The sequence below is a fragment of the Agelaius phoeniceus genome, chromosome 3 (genome assembly GCF_051311805.1).
Source record: "Agelaius phoeniceus isolate bAgePho1 chromosome 3, bAgePho1.hap1, whole genome shotgun sequence".
NCBI classification, from domain to species: Eukaryota; Metazoa; Chordata; class Aves; order Passeriformes; family Icteridae; genus Agelaius; species Agelaius phoeniceus.
The window spans coordinates 80,088,409-80,108,713 of NC_135267.1; the positions used below are offsets into that span (position 1 = coordinate 80,088,409).

Below are 20,305 nucleotides of genomic sequence, written 5' to 3' on the forward strand. Positions count from 1 at the left end.
GAGCTCTGGTGGGATGAGTAAGTTTTTTTGGACTGCCTGCTGTAGCAGTGAGAAACCAATGAGAGACATATGGGATGGGACATGGAGACAAAAGAGATGCTTGAGGCAGAGAAGCTTAATCATCAGAGAACCTCTAACTTGAGGCTTTGCCAACATATTTGACTAGGAGCCAGCTGGGTAAAACACCATCTTTACATGAACCCCAGAGAGCTCAACAAGAAACTAAGGAGCACTCAGAGAGCCTCCAGTTCAGAGAGCCCGGTGCAGTCAAAATTTCTGAGCCTGGGGCCAGGCTGCAGTGGAATGTCACTGCTGCAACAAAAGTTTGTCTACACCTTGAAAGAAGACACAGTCTCCACAGCTGTTCAGTTTACTTTGGCCAATGGCCACAAAAACTCCATACCAGAACTAAACCACATGAGGATCTTAAATGTTTTGTGCTGTTGTTGTTTCAAACTTCAAAAAAACCCAAGTCGAACTCATACAAAAAAAGTCTGGAGATACGGAAATCTGCTCCCCAGGTAAAGAGAGGTGTGTGAATCCAGGAAAATTTCCTCAGGTTCTTCCTCTGATGGTATAAACAGTTATTCTCACTCACTTAACTAGAATTAAATTCACAAAGGCACTTAGTGTAAAGAACAGTAGCTCCTGCGGCTGGAAGCCACACGCTTTCTCAGTATGTCACACATTCCTTTTGTTTTGTTCTGCCTTTTAGCATGAAGCTGACACCACTACAAATATTGACACTGATGCCATCAGTGCTCCCTTAAAATGAGTTTTTTCAAAACTATGGAGTTTTTTTATTAAAATGACAGAATGGAGAAACTAATTGTGGTGGAAAAGGAGAGCTGCTGCTTCAGAGACTAGAAGTACCTTTGCTTAGCCAAGTTATTAAAATACTTTTCCAAGTGCTGAATATAAAGTCTGATCTGTATTCCATACACAACACCAATTACTTGTGAAGCATGCTCAACTGGTTTTGTACTTGTTTTACTCGACATTAAAAAGTTCCAAAACTAGTCACAATCCTGGAAATAAGATCTTGTGATTTCATCTTTCTCTATTTAGTAGAAGTTTGGCTTTTTTGTTCTAATGGAGATTAACTTTGTATTACTTCATCATATATGATAGCAGCCTTTCCCTGGAAACTGCTATTTTATTAAATGTCAGAGATGCAGAGGAGCTCATTGTTTCTGGTAGAGCTCCTAACAGTAGATGCTAATGACTTCAGATTTCTTTTTTAAATTGTGTTCCTTTTCAGTTGTGCTTTTTTTAATTTCTGGGAGTTTGCTTTCACAAGGTTAATAAGCATTCTTCTAGCTTCATTTTGAAATAAAGTGTTTGCTTTCTACAAAGAGAAGGCTGTTTTCTTCTCTAGCCACTTTTCCCCCTTCTTTTATAGCTATGCTCAAGAGTGAGGCAAAACACCTGCTACTACTTTTCTTGCAGAGCAATTGAAGATATGTGGCCATATCCTTCCCAAATATTGGGTGAAATGTATACATACTGATGAAAGAATCCACGAACATGCTTTAGAATTATCCCCATTACTTCAAATCATAAAATACTGCCTCCTCCATGAATCAGTGGAGTTACTCAGATTCGCTTTCTCTAGCCTACTTGACCAGGCTTTTGTCTTGGCAGTAAGAGAATATTTCTTTCAACTAACACCATGATTACAAAATGAAGTAAATGTTTAGAGAGAAAAAAGCACTAAAGAACACTGGAGAATTTTTTATAATTACCAATAATAACTAAAACACAAATGGTGTGTTTGATGTTATGCTATATCTAAATATACAGCACTTATTCCCTGACATCAAGCATAACAGCGTTCCTGCCAGCACAGTATTTCATTTCACGAGAGATCACATTACTAAATACATGGCAGGTTCTATGCCAGCTTCAGTAATAAAGCTGTAAGGCTCGTTTTCCTCTGGTATAAGCAGGGAGATGCAACAGTCAGACACAAGTTTCAGTGTACTTCATCCACCAAAGGACAAACAGTTCACCAAGTGAACTATGAGAAGAATTGGCCTGTGAAAACCAATCACATATGGATTTACTGGCCTATAATTTGGGAGAGAGAATGTTGCTTACTTTTTGGGTGCTTGAGATCCCCTACCCATTGGTTCTAAGACTGAGCTATCTGCTCAGTGGTTCCCCTCAGCATGCATCCAGGTGAAATACTACCATATTATTTTTTCCCCTTCTGAACTTTTCCAACAAGCCTTACTGCCTTGAACACTCCTCTCAACCATAAGAATAGCCATTCAAATCTAGTTGGGGGAGAGTTTATTTTCTATCAGCATCACTAACTTCACAAAGCCACATACCTTCTTGGTATCACTGGACACAAGTGTCCTGTTTTAAATTCAGTGCAGGAGAGCAGCATCACTTGCAAGCGTGTGTACACCATTAGCAACAGGATATATTTGCATGACATAGCAACATAAAAAACATAGTTACCCTTAATTCTAGGCTCCTGGTTGATGTTTCTATAAAGATCTAATTACTGCTATTTGCTCCATTTCTGCCTTTTCAAAATGCCTGAAGTTCTATAACAGAACTACTTGATTTCACTACAACTTCTCACTGGAGTTACTACTCCATTACTTAATCTGTATATTTTAAATAAAAGTTTGGACAAGCAAGGTTCTGCTGTCTTCCACACAGCAATGAGAACATTCAGGTAGCTCAGGCTTGCTGACAACGCACTTAAGCTTCAAATTAGATAATCCTGAATATTCATGCATGTCTTACCCACAGAAATTTAAGTGGCAGATTTCAGAGTTAGTAGTGACTGACTGACTACTTTTTTCACCCTCCTAACAACAGCAAATCAATGGGAATGAATTATTGTAACTCGTCTCACCTTCACATGTTCTGCCATCTGCAGACACAGAAAAGCCCCGCTCACATATGCACTGGTAGGAACCATCCGTGTTTAGACACTCTCCATGTGGTGAACAGAGGTCAGATCTCTCACATTCATTGATATCTGAAAGCACAGAGACGTTTAGAGCTTTACAAATCATCACAGCCTTAATATTATGCCTAAATTCAATTAGTCTTAAAAGCAGCTTCTATTTCCACTGGCTATGTAAATAGCTGTGTGAACGGCTCATCTTCCAGAGTAACCAAAGCTCCTGGGATCCTTCTTAAACTCTGTATGGATGTCAATATGTTCTGCTGCATCATACTCTTGCTACACCACTCTGTGATGAGGAAGCAGAGAGTGACTGGTGGGAAATCAGCATAAGCACCACCCTAGCACACATTTCTTCTGTGTTACAGGTATTCTCAGCCCCATCTCGATGCTGCACAACAGTCAACTTTGGTGTCTGACTCCACATGTTACTAGCAGGTTTGGAGCTGCATCTTTCCCAGAAGGCTGATTTTACATAATTTAAAGCCAAATGCTCTGTTTTGCTGATGGGGAGTGGGAATGATCCCAAAAGATTGCTATATAAGAGCTTATCAGTCTCTTTTGTTTCATTCTATTTTTAACTTAGGAAGCATTTTTCAAACTTGTGAGTCTGATAAACAAGTATTTCCTTTTGATTGATGTCTCATGTGAGCAACCAAATCTGCCCTCAGAACTTGAGGACTTTAATATTTCATTAAGGTACTACCACTTTTATATAAATGATCATTCATGCTGTAGTTGTACTTTTGTATTTTTTGCTTTACAAAAGCCCATTAAGAAGCATTCAGTATCATGCTGAAACCAAGCACAAATTTACAAACAAAACTGACTCATGAGGCTTATTCATCCCTTATCCAAACACTATAATTTCTCATTCTTAACTGTACCTTTTTCTGCTTACAGCCATCCAGAATGTATCAAAGTAGCCAGCAATTTTGATATACTACAGAAATTATGATTTCAATATAACTGTCTCAAGACCATGATATCCACTATAGAATTTTTTCTAGCTGTAAACTGATTCTAGCCTATGTGTAAACCTTCCAACCAATGTCCTGAAATCATGGCCATAAGAGGAAAGAAAAGAGGCAGGCAGCTCGGGGAAGTTGTATCCGCATGAGGTGCCTAAGGAAAAGTAAGTGCACTGTGCTGAACACAACACCTACATGTACAAAGCTTTCTCTGAAATCATAGCAAATGCAAACCATCAACTACTTCCTGAAGCCCTCTGAAAGTTGGGAATGGTGGGAGATCAGCAATGACAAGGACAGTATTGTACCTTCTCATCCTGTCTGTACTCAAGATTTAGCTGTCTTAAAACTGCCAGAAAAATACTGGAAACCAAGCCAGCTGATTACACAAGGTAGAATGATGTATTAAAAGGCAGGAAAACAAAATTACCAGTGTTAGGGAAATTGAGTATAATACCTCTGAAAGAGCAAACTGCACTTTCTCAAGTTTTGGAGTCTTTTCAACTTTCTCCTTACCAAAACGCATATCCCCAACTTCTAGTCTAGTCCAGATTCAAATTGCAGACACTGCACTCTGTGATAAATTTGCCAGTTTAATTCAATAACTCTCTGTTTGCACTGTCTGTCCCTTAGCTGGCTCATAAGTGCTTTCAGTTTTGTTATATTTATCCATTTAAAATATGAGGCATGTATCTACTACTTTAGATGGCAAAGTGAAGAGATTAGAGGGATATCAAAGCTGCCACTGATTTTGGCTTGTGGTCAATTCTCTTTTATCTGCTAAAGCAAGGTCTAATACAGCACTTCTGTATGCTGAATGCAGTATTTTCTGAATTAGAAAGCAGTCACATAGAATACCCAGAACTTTTACAGGGAATTTAGTGTTTGTTGCAGAAGATCTTCAGTGTGGATGAGCTGGAATCCAGTTCCTCAGCTCAAGTCTAAACTGTGCATAAGCGAGCAGCCAAAGCAAAGTCCAGTGTTCTGGTCCTTCAGCCATTTAGAACATGAACATGTTATCACTTTCCAGCTCTAATACCATAGTTTCTGTCTCACAAAAATGGTGGGCAAAAGTGATGAGGCATGCCTGGGTGTTGTGCCAACATGAAGATGGGATTGTTCAGAATGAAAACCTAGGAAGTGTTTTCCTGGGTTTGGCAATGCTGACTCATTCTCAGATAACACATTTTCTTCATCCCCACCCATCCTCCACAAAGTACTGCAAGTGTTTTATAGAGGCAATATCTAATGTTACTTAATGCTAACAATGCAGCTCTTGTTGTTACAGCTCTGAATCACAGCACATAGAATGTTCTGTCAAAATAAGTGTTTCCAGAATTTGGGGAAAAAAGCAGCACTGCATCACTGTTAGTCCTAACACAAATTCTCTTTCAAGTTATGAAGGCTGAGACTTCAGCGTCTTGAAGTAATTTCTCCGCATATATTTACAGAGAGAAGAGAATGAATGAGAATAGAAAATAAGAAGAGTAAGAAAGTACTACAAATGATAAATGAGTTTCTCTTCCTTAGCATGGTCTGTGACTATCACAATTACACTTACAAACCTGCACATTTATAATAATGATCCAGGTATTTTTTACACCTACTTCATACCTTGACATCCCCTATTTGCTATCTGCTGGAAACCATCTGGACAAGTGCATTTGTAGGACCCTTCAGTATTTATGCAGCTTCCTCTTAGGCAAACATTGCTGTCTTGAAGGCATTCATCAACATCTGAAATGAAAAGGCAACTGAATTATTAGATGATGTCAAAATTGATGAAACTTTTAATAGTTTCAACATAACTTGAAGCAACTGTGTGCATACATGGAAATCAAGTTTACTACGCTTTAGGATTCTTTGTTATTTTCCTTTCATTGTGTCATCAAACTTCTCGTATTTCTAGAGGGCTTTGAAATTTGAGTTTGTATGTGATTTATTCCTAGCAAATATGACTCATCTGCCATCTGCATCTCTCACAAAAGCACATCATAACAGTAATGCAGTTAAAAAGAAATCCAAGCAGCTGCACATTTAGAAGACAGACACAAAAACTACCTACTAATGCAAATTTAAAATAGCCTTCTTTGGACATGTTTAAACCTCCACACAGAAATCCCTGAGCTGGAAGTGACCTGACTCAGGCATCCCCCTGGGAGTGGGCAAGCCCAAGCAGAGCTGGTGTGTCACAGCAGGCAGGACTGCCTGGGAGCCTGCTCACACCACAGCCACGTGGGACAGGACCACACTGTGGGCACTGCTGTGCTAATGGGCGGCTTTCCATGCAGCTTCTGAGATGCAACACAGCCATTTCACAGGTTTTTAGCAGCTGGGTCATGCAGCTGCATGGCTGCTTTTGCACAGTGCTGCACCCCAGCCATAAATCCAGAGTCCAGGCACACAGGATCTTGTTTCCCAGCTCCTATGCACCATGTTCAGGATCAAGCCTCAGGCCTGTACACTCTGCCCTAGTGTCTCAATGTCCATGGGATAAACGGCTGACACACAGCAGGGAAAGTTTCAGGATACAAACTAGACACAAGATAATCAAGTATTTCAAGAACAGGACACTGGCACTGTCTCCACCTAAAGTCTTTTCTTCCCTTAGTCTTTCAAAGGGCTTAAAGGCAGCCCAGTGGAGGAACCAGAGTACAGCTACTCTGGGTACAGGATTAAGTCAGCAAGTGCAGACATTCCAGTGACATTATACAGCTTTGGTTTCACTGCAGCTAAATATCACAAGGTATTTGGTGCCTGTGCCTCTAAGTTTTAAAAGCAAACAGAAAGTGAGAGAGTTAAATTAGAAATACTGTCTCATAAGCAACTTCCCTCAGCCTCCACAGAGCCCTACCTAATCATCTACCCAGTCTATTGCTTGGATAATGTAGTTAGCTTCCTTTGAAAAACAGTAATCAAAGACTTTTCCCAGTACCTTTGATTATTCTGATTTCTTAAGTATGGATTTTAGCTGATTAGAATTGTAACTTTTTCCTGTGCTGCAGGAATGAATAGCAATTGTAATTGAAAAGAGGACATGACCTCATTTCTACATTTATCTTTGGAAGCCCACACTATATCATTCTCCTTGGGATTTAATCTATTTAATAAAAGTAAGAAATAGGGATAGCTCTCTTACACAAATGAATGTTATTGAAGATAAAATTGCACTTAATGTTGACAAAGTTATGACCTTTAGATAACCACATGTTTTATAACCATTTTCAACTGCAAAATAAATTGTGGCTTATTTAAAAAGCAATTCATTTTGAGTAAAGCATGAGAAAAATTAATTACTCCCTTGTGCTAAGTTAATGCCAAGTCTCACAACAAGAAGGTGCCTTCTGCCAAATTCAGTAAAATTGTATTATTTTCCATATAGGATGCAAACCTCCCTCTCTCTGATGCAACTCTTCATAGACCCTATGAGTGCTGCATGAGAATCCCCAGAAAAATCAGTGGCAGTAACTCATTCTTAAGGCATTCAGTGCTTTTTACCACCCTTTATACATGCATGTCTTGAACATTTTGGCTAGCAAAATCTCTGAAAGCTCTAGGAGAACAGCAGAGACTTAAGCTTCAGACTTTCTTGCAGTAATGCAGGTTCTTTGAGATGTACAGTCTGTATGTAAGCCCTGTTGGAGCATATTCCCCTCCCTTTTGGCTAAGACAAGGCCTCACAGGTGCCCTCACACTTTGTGCTCCTTCTTACTCAGGGCAACAATGAGCAGAAAGTCTCAATGTCACTTCATCTCAAGAACAAGTTGCTGAATGACAGACTAAGGCAGAAGATAAACACACATGTGGGTGTGTATCTTGAAGATATACTGCATGTATAGTTGTATACATTGATGTATGCCAGTTATTTTCCAATAACTTCTATTCTTACACAAATAAATCACTGCACAAGGGCTTCCAGACTAAAACTTCAGCCAGGGAGTTGGAAAAAGCACAGCTGAAAATGAGCACAGCATAATTCTGCTGAATTCTGCAATACCCCTAGAAGTTTGCACAAGTTATAATGATCAAAGCAGCAAAATGCTTCTTGCATGCAACATCTTTAAGAAAATGCCTGCACCAGAAGAAAACCTAATTAAACAAACACATTTCTTGCAAGTGGTTTGCTAATCACATTTGTTTTACAGCATCACACATTTTTTGGGTATCCTCTGATGTGACAAATGTCCACACCTGGCTCTTCGAGAAACTGGACAAAATTTGAACCACTTTGTTCTTTCCAGACAATTGTTCTGTGCTATGCTCACAGTTTTTGTCATCTCTTTTCTGCTTTCTCTGTGAAGTGTTATAAAACATTGAGGTAAATAAGCTAATCCAAAAATCAGAGGCCATTATGTGGAGAAAAACTGCATGTCTTCTTAAGGTGATTTTCTCTCTAGATTCCAAGGTGCAAAAAGTAGTCTATAATATCCTGTACTTCAGAAAATTTTGAAGGGATATAATGAAAGCACAGAAGAACTTCTTCCACTTCAAGAGATTAAGTATTTTTGCAGGACTTGCAATATTTACAGAAGTCTTCAGCGAACAAACCATGGCTACAGAAATTAACCATTCTGTCACTGGGCGGAGAAGCTGTAAATTTGGTTCCAGATTTTTAAATTAGACAAATATCCTGGGGTAAGGGAATGGTTTTACTCTTTTTCCTTGTTTGATACAACCCCTCTTCTTTTGCCTTGACAATGTCTTAAACTATTTTGTCTTGAAAACTGCCTCTGAGCAGAAGTAAGAGTTAATGTATGGACCTATCGTGACAGGCAGGTGATGGAGAGCTGCAACAGCTACCATGAGTTCTTGGGCTGTTTGAAAAGCACCAAAACAGTCTGAAGAGAAGTTTGAAATTTCATCTGAAGTCTTATTAGAGCAAGTTAGATTAGCAGTTGTCACAAATGATACCATATTATCTGTTCTGTCTTTGGGAGGCAGAAGGACCTGTGATCCATTACACCGCATTTTTCTTTGATTCTTGACAGGGTATCTCCACATCTGCTGCAATTCATGAAGATCTTGAAGCCAGATGAGAGCAAAATTATTTGATGCAAATTTCTAGTCCATTGCATCATCAGCCCACATTTCTTGAAGCTGATGCAAGAGATGCTGGTACTCAGCATGAATGATGAGAAGAGTGTGTTAAGTTCTTCCATGAACACATTCTCCAAATAGCTCAGGACCAAAGAGTATCAGTGTGCTGAGGAGATTTTATAGGATATCCTAACTCTTTGTTGATGAGAAATTCAAGAGTTGCTGTCACTCATGGAATGTGGACAATCCAGTGTAATCAGTTATGATAAAGTCTGTTACAAGTCTGTCTTGAGCAAACAGCATTTGGTTAGCCCAGGGGGAACTGCTCTTCTGCCTGCATCACTTGAAGAGGAGGATTCCTGACCTCTTGCTGTGAGGGAGAAGGTGAGGCCTGCCTTCCAAGTGCTGTGTGGAGGATAACCTAGCAGCAGAACACTGTTTGGTAGAACAGCTGTAAGAAGCTGTATCTTGCAAAGTATCAGCAGTAACAGCAAGCACACCAGAGACCAAAAAGCTTTTATGAGCTAATGCCCCATGTACAGTGAGACCTTAACAAATGCTTCTTAGCTACTTCTCCCTGCTAGTGTGAGATAAGAAAGCAATTGAGATAGAATCTTTCCTGGAGCTTGCTGGTAAGTAATCTTGCATTCTCAAGGTGACCATGAGTAGTGCAGCAGATGTACCATATCAGATGGTAGCCAACAACAGAGAAGAGGGAGTAGCTTTGAAATGCTTCAATAGAAAAAAATATCAGCTTGCCAATTACTGGACAATTAAATTGTTTTACTTGAGAGATAAGAGAATTTTCTTTTTTCTATAACACAGCATTTCTTGCTACATACATTGTACGTCTTTCACTTCTTACTTTTGTTTTTGCAAGCTCAGTACCTAGACTGCATTTTGAGACAGTGCAAGCTGTGAGCTCCAATAGATCCTGCTGGAACTTGTCATCTACTAAATGCTTTTCTTTCATGTGCACTCTTGCCAGTGCACATGTGTGATTGTGGTGGCTGGCTGCAGGTTCCCAAAACCAGCTGGAGAAGAAGTTTTAACTAGCAGGCCCCCATGAGAATAGCATATACTGGCAGAAGCTTTTGTAATACAGAGCCTCTTGTCAGAACTTAAACAACAAGGTTTGGAAAGGCTGACTTGTTCTCAGTAATAATATCAACTGGTCTTCCAATCTTACTGGTGGAAGCACATGTCCGAACTTTTTGTATGTGGAAAGATGACAGGGACTATTTCGAAGAATCCATTAAATATGTGGCTGTGTTGGTGGGAACAAATGGTTGGCAGTGTAGAAAAGAAAGAGAAGCAACATATATTTCTGCTCCATTCTTAAAAGAGTTCACTCCTATATCTGAAATACTCAAGATCTTATTGAATAAAATTAGTCAGTAGGTGAAGTCTCTAGGCTTACCTTCACACTGATCTCCAGTAGATGACAAGGAGTAGCCTTGGCTACAGATACATCTGAAAGATCCTTCTGTGTTCCTGCAGCGTCCATTTGTACAGACTGATCGTTGCTGGCATTCATTAATATCTGCAGAGACAGTGAAACTGTTACACATCTGCAAATACCAATTACTCATCAAATGGTACACAGACCAAGTCTGAACAAAACAGCAAAGCACAGTATCAGTATCCAGTACTGCTTAACTTGTTTGTGTTTATTAAATACAGACAATGTAATGCATAAAATTATATGAAACTGCAGACTGTGTGTTTTCCTTGAGATGACTGTGTTCAACATTCTCTCCTGTAACACCAATTTATCCCTCATGCACAATGGGGTACACACAGACTCACAAATACACACAGATGCTGCCTGAGAGCTGCTTTTGTTTCTGTTATATCTGGCAGAGGTAACAAGTCAGCCGCTCCAGTGAATCAGCAAAACCCACAAAATACTTTCCAGCAGGATCACCACCTTTTAACAGGGTGTGGTTTTCAGATGCACACTGACAGGCTAATCCCCTATTAAGTTAAGGCTCCTTGAAATTCTTGCCTTGTAGCAGTGTTAATCATCTAACTGTGTAGAAATGTCTCTTTGCTTCCACAACACTGCTAATCCCTCTGCGCTTCAGTTCTCATAAACTGGGGTCAGCCTGAGCTAACAGATGGATTTGAACATTAAACTTATATTTTCCTATGGAAAACTCAAAGTATTGGAGGCAAGTGGCACTTTGAATTCAGAACGTAGCACATGCCTTGTCTGAGCTAGGAAGCCTATTTTTCCTCTGTTATTTGCAAAATATTCATTAAGAAGCAGTGTTTAAATTGACATGGTGAGTTCTTGGTCACTTCTAGCATTTTGGCACAGCTGAATGTCTTTTTGGAAATACACTTCAATTCAAACAGGAGAATGTTACTCAATGAGGTTTTTCAGGTCTGTGTTATGGCTGAACAGTCTGACCTCTGCAGTAACGGTTCCTTGCAACCACAGAAGTTTAGAATTTAAGGATCACTGAAATCTGTGAGGCTCCATGAAGCAGCTGGGCATGTGTACGGGTCCTTACTTAGAAGGGTGCACTTTAAGAAGAACAGTCTGCACATGCCAGCTCAGCTTGGCAAGGGCTCTTTTCCATGAAAGGCTCAGAGGAAGCAGTCAAATTTTGTCTACATATTTTCCCCAAGATCAGTCTGCTGTGTGTCCTGAAAAGCACATTTAACTCACTCAAGACACTTAACTTACACTGATGTTTTGTTTCAAACTTCCTGACAAATTTATATGAACGATCATTTAGTTTTACTGTATTATTTTTAGCACTCAGAAGTCTGAAAGTGTTTGGTGCTGTACAGAGACACTTAGGGAAGGCTGAGGGAAAGGAAAAAGAAGGAAATCCAACATCTGACAAGTAACATGTAGGTTTCTGTGCACTTCCGCAGCCTGGAGACACTGTCTCAGATTTTCATCATTAGGGAAAAGTTTCAAGTACCCTCTAGTTAAGGAGAGGAATATTCATACCTCCTGTACATGCTCTAAGTTCTCCCTCAGACTACTTCACCCTAATTTCAGACCTAATTTTGTTCCACTGGAGCAGTCCTGATGGGAATTTTAGATGTGGAAGAAACATGGAAACTGACACTTTGGAGGCACAGGAACTGTTCCTAGAATACACCAGCAAGCTCTCCCTCTCTCAGTGTACTGCTGGAAATACAAAGACACCAGTGCAGGCAGGGTTAACTGCTCAGTGATAACTGACACTGCTGGGCTCCAAAGGGCAGCAGCCTAGGTTTTTTGATTTCACTCACCCACATGGTAGGAAAAAAAAGAAGTTAGAAAGAAAAGCAAAAGCCACTGTTCTTAAATCTCTGAAATGCCAGATATGACACAGATTTTGCAAAAATCCCAGTTTAGCAATATAAATATTACTACATGTTCTTGACTGGCTTGATAACACATCTCAAGATCTACAATGTGATCATAGAAACCATAGAATGGAAATACACATTCTTACATTTCTGTGTTTTCAGCATCAGTGTTATACATTTAAAAGCAAGATTAAAAAATACATTAAAAATATTATCTAAAAGGTAACTGCAACCTTATGAATTTTAATAATACTTTCTTACCTTCACACTGATCCTTTGATGCAGAGAGTTTGAAACCCTGGGCACAAAAACACCTGAATGATCCCTCTGTATTTTCACAACGTCCATTTGTACAGTGACTGCCATACTGACATTCATTTATATCTGTGAAGAGAAAGGAAGTGCAAGAAATTAACTGGGGTACAACCACCTTTCAGTTGAGCTTGGGAATATATTCAAATCACATCATAAGCATGATTCTTATTCCTGAGGAATTTATTTCAATGCGATTTTAGCACTTCATGCAGGTCCCTTTATAATGCTACTCTACATACTCGTCAAGTAACTTAATTGGATTATGCAAAATCTCTCCTCCTAGTCACAAACCATCCTTTCTTTAGAAGGACTTGAAAGCAGCTTTTATTTCCTATAAACTATCCCACAGACATCTACTTTAATCCTTCTCTGAAAGGTATTAATTAGATGGGCCACTTTCTTTAGCCAACATGAAAATTGCTGTGTTGCTACTTAAGAGTATATTCCAAGAATTCCTTCTGAATGCAATTTGTATAAATCAACAAAGCAAAAAGCAAACATAAAAATAAAATAAGAAACATATTTTGCTATAAATCCAGCCAGAATTAATTCTGTATTCTAAAATAACAACTAGAAGTGGTTTTCACAGGAAAAAAAAAAAATTTCAAATTTTATTTTGTTCTTTCGGGGTTGCAGCAGTCAGAGCGTGTCCTTGTTTTACGGAAAAATGCTGTATTTTTTTAAATTTCACCGATGCAGGAAAAGAACTACCAATTATCCTGTCTTTTGCCACCACAAAGCACACAAAACCCATCAGCATAAAAAAGTGCCAATTATTTGCGGCACTGGAGCCATTTAGACAGCTGTAGCACAGGGAGAGCTGGAAGATTCGATATCTTTAAACCATCATCAGAACCCTTTTTAGCTATTGTGAATATGTGCAGTAACTATTTTCCTCACATGTATTTAGAGGCATGGCTCTTTGCAAGCTCCTGTACCACCTGCCTTTGACAAAGCCCATCTTTTCCCCAAACACAAGCAAAATCACCATTATCATCCACATTCCCAGTGACCTACAACTCTCAGTTCCTCACTTAAGCCTCTAGCTCTGTAAATAAGATGTCCTGCTGCAGCCTGGCCAAGCAGAAGTAGTGACAGACATCTTTGGAGATATGACAGCACAGATCCACAGGTGCTTTGCTATGGCATTCAGTGGTGCTGCTCCTCATTGCTTTCTCCAAGGCTTATTTCCCACTCACTAGTGCTGCAAAATGTGCTTGCTCTACAAAACACAATCTTTGCTCTCAATGTACATGATCAATGCTCTAACTGAAGAATCTGTTCAAACACAGAGAACCCAATTCAAGCACACAAATTTCCAACCAAACAACAAAACTGCTTCTTACAGATTCACTTTCATCTCCAAGCTGTTTGACAAAGAAACCTGGAATACTATTTCTGATTTTTGGATGGGATTCAAAGATCAAGAGACTTCCACATAAAGCCAACAGAAAAGCCAGGAACAGAACTTAAATTTTCTGAGATGAAATCCAGAGTTATAACTGATTCTGTTGGTGCTCCCTACAGTAGGGCTAGAGGTATTTGGATTAGCTCTGCTTACCTCTGTATTAGTTTTGGTATCTTCTAACGGGATCCTTAAAACTGTACAATTTGAATATTGATAGTTAAACTATGCAGCTTCAAAATTCACCACAGTGATAGCCAGAAGGATGAAGTGATCTAGAAAGTTTTGTCAACCTACTTTTTAAATTTGTTCATCAATACACAGAAGTGTGCTCTACATACATCATGATATCTGACTTTATTTGAACATGAAAATGTGCAGAGAGAAAAATACAATAAAAATTAATCAGTGGTTGAAAGTAAACTTAAAAACCAATCAATTATTTCAAACAGTCTCTGTACAACACAAATGCACTGAGGGATCTGGAACAGTGACAATTTCAAGACAATGAAGAGTCAGGTGGTGCAAGTGTCCTTTTCCATTTCTTCCAACATGCACCAAACATTCCCACCTAAACTCCAGTTAAATGTAGTCTACCTGAGGTTGAAGTGAACTGATGGACTTGGCCTAATGAAACAGAAATGGCTATGTTCCTGGCTTTAAATCCTGAAAGATTACAATATAAATGGCATCAAAGACCTATCTGTAGGATTGCTACACTAGATTTTCTATGGCATAAAGTACAGGCAGAGCAGTGAAGTGAGGTAAAAAAATACTGTAAACAGCACTGTGGAAAAACAGAAGAGCTGCAACTGATCTAAACTAACAGGAGAAACAAATGAATTTATGGAACAATGGATTTAAATATCCTTCACAGATAACGGGAAATATTTTCCTTTTTGGTGTATTTAAGTGGTGCCATATTGCAGAACTACAGATTTAAGAAAAAATGTCTGCATTACATTTTCTAAAATATGTATGGCTCATTTCCAACATGATGTAAGCCTAGGATAAACAAAAAACGGACTGATCACATCACTAATGAAGTGAGTAAGAATGCCTAGGCTTAGAACATTTCATAAGATAAAGGAAAAAAGGAAAGCTACATGAAGTAATACAAGGAAAAAAATTATCACTTTAAATCAAGACATATTCCTTACATGACTTAGTTCTGAGAAAGAACTGACTTCTCTCATTTCCCTCCTAACCTATCCGGGTTAACAAGAATGAAACAACTGAAAGTTTTGTCAGGGAATTTTCAACCAGGCTATTTCCATAAATAGGTACAGAAATAAAGCTTAATATTGGGAAAGAAGGCAAAATTAAGCCAACATTTTTGCGAAAAAAACAAAAAAAAACCAGGTGGGCAGGAATGAAACAAAGATCAATGTGGAGTAATTAGTGCAAAAAGAAGCCCATTCATTTGTGGTAAACATTTTCTAGCTTGTTACAACTCCATTAAAATCCATGAAATTACCTGAGAAATACATTCCTCCACAGTAAGTCAAATGACAAGACCAAATATGCAGCTATGATATGGCAGATCAGACAGTATGACTTCTTCAGAAAATAGGGTAGTTGAAAACGGTGTAATCTGCACAGCAAAATTGATGGTGAGGTTCTGACAGCCACACCATTGGCTCACTGCAGCTTGGCTCTAATCTTGATCCATAGATCAGCACCACACCTGCAGCTGGAGCAGATCCCAGCCACCAGAGCTGCTTCAACCAAACACTGCTCTTGGACTGCTTTGTGAACTGAGCTGAACCACCTCACAGCACTGGGGGCCATTACAAAATAAGCCATGGAATTACACTGACAATCACATGCAAACACTCTCTGTGTAGGTTACTGTACACCTGTCTAGGCAACATGGTTATTCCAACAATGACAAATTATAGGGCATGTGATACATGGAGTGGGCAGGAATATTCGCAACAGATAGATCCTTCACAACTGATGCTAAATTTAAGTTTCTGGTAGTGACCCAAAAAGTGGCACTCAAAACTGCAAAAAGATTATTTCCTTTTGCACAATGGATTAATTTGTTCTTTCTCACCTCTATTTCAAATAGCCAAAACTGATTTTGAAAAAAAAAAATTAATCTAACATTTAGAAACAAATCAACAAAAGTAAAATGTGCGAAATCTGTCCTAAAACCCTAACCTAAAGTTAGACAAGGGACTTCAGGATATGCTAATGTTTTGCTAGAAGTACAGGTAATAGAGTAGTTTAATTAACATGCTCCGTGAGCAAACTCTCATATTCCACTGAAAAACCTGAGTTGCACTGATGTAATAGCACTCACTTGTCTTTCCATTTCCAAACAACTGCCTATTTATATTTCACTGACAGTACATCCCCTTTCTATTCCGTATTTTCTATTGCAAGAATTTTGTTTTGTAATGATATCATTTGTAGTCTAGATTCAGTGCTCATTTATCTACAGTAAAACAAGATTTCCTCTTACGTACTGTGTCTGAGAACATAAAGTAATTTCAAAAATCTCATCTTTTCAGTTATTCTTGCATGAAATGGGGACCCAGGGCACAGTGATGTCATCAGGTCGTAACACTGATTGAATATGAAACACAGCACCTCAGAACAAGGACTACAACCAGAGAGACAAAGAACACTAAACATACCATGGCACTGTCCATTCCAGCCTCTGAACCCCACTCTGCAAGGAATGCACTGGTAAGAGCCAGGAGCATTAAGGCACTGTGCATCTGGACAGGTAGTTGGAGTCAGGCATTCATCAATGTCTTAAAAAGAGAAGATAAAAGGAAATACTGGTCAAAGCCACAGTAGAACACTGAACAATAATCTGGTTACTCTGACTCTCCTCCTGAGATACTAAAGCATTCAAATAATTGTGTAATTTATCTGGTAGAGGCACAGGAAAGAACAAGTTCACACATATTTGTACCAGCAAAGGGGCATCTCAGAAATAGAGTAGCTCATAATACATGCAACTGAATCTGAATTCTCTGTTATACTAAAAATCTTTGGTAGGTCTTCCAGAACATACAGCATATCAGATTTCTGGCTACCACAGATAAAAATAACTTTCCTTTACTTTACATGTTACTCCTTTATCATACTGAAGTGCCTGAGATTCTTTCTATGGTAAGACTTTGGAAGTTCATTGGAACAACAGTAAAACTGTAACTCTGGCTTCCAAAAGCAAACCACAATTTGGTATTTTCCAATGCTGTAGAGTTATTCAGCAAGTGCTATTGGGACTAAAACCATAATTGTGTGAATGAGAATTAAAGAGGTTTACATGGAGTAAGGAGTTAATTTTGTCTGAAAGAAGGCACAAGCCTCATCACTGAGGATGGCAATGTTTAGGGTGAGAGAGGGACTTTCTGCATCAGGCAAGGTTCTCGACTGCCCATGACAAGAAGAGATAGGTCCTGAAAAAGTCATGGAACTCATGTTCAGGCTCTGAGCCAGAACAACTTCTTATCTTGCCACAAGGAAACCCAGACATCCAACATAAGCAATCTAAAGGAGACTGCACACAGAAAACAACATTCAAAGACAAGTTGCTGTTAAGTGACCAATGATCAGAAGATTCTGGAATTAAAACTGTGTAGGCAGCCTCCTTGCAGTCTGCTCACATGTGTGAGATCATTTTATAATATGGTATTTAAGTACACAATAATTATAATCTTTCCCATGAAATACTTCCTTCATGCAGTGCACAGAACTAATTAAATTGTCAGTCACCTTTAAACTCAGGTTCCTAAGCTTCCATCCTCTTCCTGCCCCAGGCCTAGCAGTTTTGTCTTCTGCAATTAAGGACTGCTACTTGAGCACAGATCATAGGGAGGGAATTCACTCCTAGTTTTGAGAACAAGCTCACAGAACTCAAGGAGCTCCCAACACTCATAATTTAACTGGACAATGCTCCAAGGTTGAGAGAATATTCCAGCTCCCAACAACTCACTGGATGTAGGCAAATCACAATTGTCCAGCTTAGAATACTTTCTCCTAAAAACACCAATAGGCTTCTTCAGCTGTTACAATGTACACCTGCAAAAGTTTCTCATTAAGCTCCTGTGGGAGTTTGTTGTTTTTTTTTTTTTTTTTTTTACTTAATTAACAAAGAAAATTACACTTCTGCTGTAATTTCTTCTCAGAACTGTCTGGACTCTGTCTGCCTTCAGAACATGAATGATGTACCTGGTTCAGAAATTTTTAGTCAAAATAAAGTCTAAAGGCGGCAAAGCATAAAAACAAATCACAAGAAGATTCTATAAGAATTCTTCATCTTATGCAAGGATGCTCAGCTGTGACCACAACACTGTTCTACAGAAACAACAGAATTTACAAGAACATCTATGCACCCTTTACATTCCCCTGGCTAGGCCTGTGACACAGCTTATGTGAGTATAGCTTGAAGGCAGAATGAGGATGGGGTGAGGAAGTGCAAGTGAGGCCTGAGTATTGTGTGCAGCTTGGAGGATTCTTGCCTTTGTTTTTGAATTGTGGAGGGGGTGGAAGGAAGTTTTTTGTGAAATTAGAAATCTGTCAGTAGAGGGATGACATGGTGCAATGATTCCCCAAATGTGTCATTTCCTTGGTTTGATGGATTAATGTAGGAGCATTTTCCCCTTAAGCAATCTTAAATAACTTTCAACAGAGAATTTGGTTTCAGAAATTACATTTTGTTAAGCTAAATTATAGAGGACTACCACCACGCTATTTAAAATACAAGTTAATAACAAATTCGATGTAATGTAAGTCTGATTTCTAGCCTAACTGAATTACAGATTCCCTAGTCAGAGAAGATTTGCAAAGACTAGTTTTAAGAGTGGAGTTTGTGAAATATTTAAATAAATAAAAAAAAATTGGAATAAGACTCTTTTAGCATTGCTCAGAGCAGCAAATATATCCATGGCAGATTTAAGTTGCTTATTTTCCAGGCAACCAAACTGAGCAATTTTATTCTATCCTATGTAACTTAGACTAAAGCATAAACAAAATCATGTTTACCATGAAATGATTTCTTGGGGTTTTTAGTTCACCATTCAAGTTGAAAACAAAAAAAAAATACCAGGAAAAGAGACCAAAATATCACACTAAAAAGAAATGTGAAGCTTTGAAGGTCAGATGTGCTAGGATCTCCTGCAACATGAAATATCTGCTTGATATGGATATTAAAAAGTCAACCTATCATTTGCTACCTGATATAATATAGGAAAAGTTAATTTCTTCTTTTAAACAAAAACTTGGCAAGCAGGTAAGGACTAACAATGAAGTTAGTGATTCCATGGCAAGAGATGATAAAATGGCTGTTCCAAGATGGTTCTGTACACAGTGGGGGAACTCCTTTACAGCATCTTAAATTCAAATAGCAGGAATTGAATTGCAGTTCCAGACACCAAATAATGACAAAGATTGAAGAGTACTCACAAAGGCTTCTTGTTTAAGATTGCACCCTCTGAGATTTGTCCCTTGCAGCTCAAGCTGCAGTGCAAAGCCTCCCTTGAATAGAGGGAATGTTAATCATTCCAAACAGCAGTAGTTTGGCATTGGTTTTGTGCTATCAATAAATGGTGCCATGAAGTGCTATTAGTATCAATCATCATCACCACCAGGGAAGAGCCCAAACCTACCTTCACATTCCCCTCTCCTGTTCATTTGGTAGCCACTATCACAATATTCACATCTGTATGAGCCAAGAGTGTTTATACAAAAGCCTTCTCCACAAGTGTGAGGTCTTGAACATTCATCAAAATCTGTAGATGACAAAGAGAAGTTCAGAGAAGTTACTTCACCATCAAAGTATCGAATGCTTGGATCTCCTCAAAACTCTGCTTTAACTAAACACTAAGTAGTAAGTTTGGATTTTTGAAGCTGTTTGCAAGCCACCTCACTGCTTGTAATCAGAGAGAGAGTGAGTTTGAGAAACAGCCAGCATATAGAAGGTGGCCTGGGAGCATCCCTATGGCTGCAAACACAATGTGTGCTGCTGCATCTATGCAGTGCCCAAGCCAGCACTATCCTAAAGCAGACCACAGCCCCTTCAGGCTGTTTGTGTTGCTTTGTGAAGTCTGTGGCTGTTTGCAGCTGTATTTAAAAATATGGTTTGTTTCAGCTTCTACTCATTGAAAGTGTTCAATATTTGTATTTTATAAAGCAGGTGTTTTTACTTATTGGTAGTTTTCCTAAACAATAATATACTGAATAAATTCTTGTTTTTCAACAAACATTCTGAAAAGGAGTATCAGCTAAACAGGTGCTTTGCTCACCACAACACCTGGTGAGAGACAGTGAAATATACTTCCAGACATCAGTCCAGTACCACTGATATTGAGGAAA

General features: G+C 38.8%; 1 protein-coding gene across 8 annotated transcripts in view; it reads right to left on the reverse strand.

Annotated features, from left to right (window-relative positions):
* LTBP1 (latent transforming growth factor beta binding protein 1) overlaps positions 1–20,305 on the reverse strand; it is a 188,106-nt gene that overhangs the window by 39,218 nt on the left and 128,583 nt on the right. For all 8 annotated transcript variants that reach the window (XM_077175710.1, XM_077175707.1, XM_054628955.2 and 5 more), the window contains 6 exons: positions 19,600–19,722; positions 16,618–16,737; positions 12,514–12,636; positions 10,358–10,480; positions 5,515–5,637; positions 2,876–3,001 (listed from right to left, as the gene is read on the reverse strand). In XM_077175710.1, coding sequence (XP_077031825.1) covers positions 2,876–3,001; positions 5,515–5,637; positions 10,358–10,480; positions 12,514–12,636; positions 16,618–16,737; positions 19,600–19,722 — 738 coding nt within the window. The remainder of the gene's footprint in view (positions 1–2,875; positions 3,002–5,514; positions 5,638–10,357; positions 10,481–12,513; positions 12,637–16,617; positions 16,738–19,599; positions 19,723–20,305) is intronic.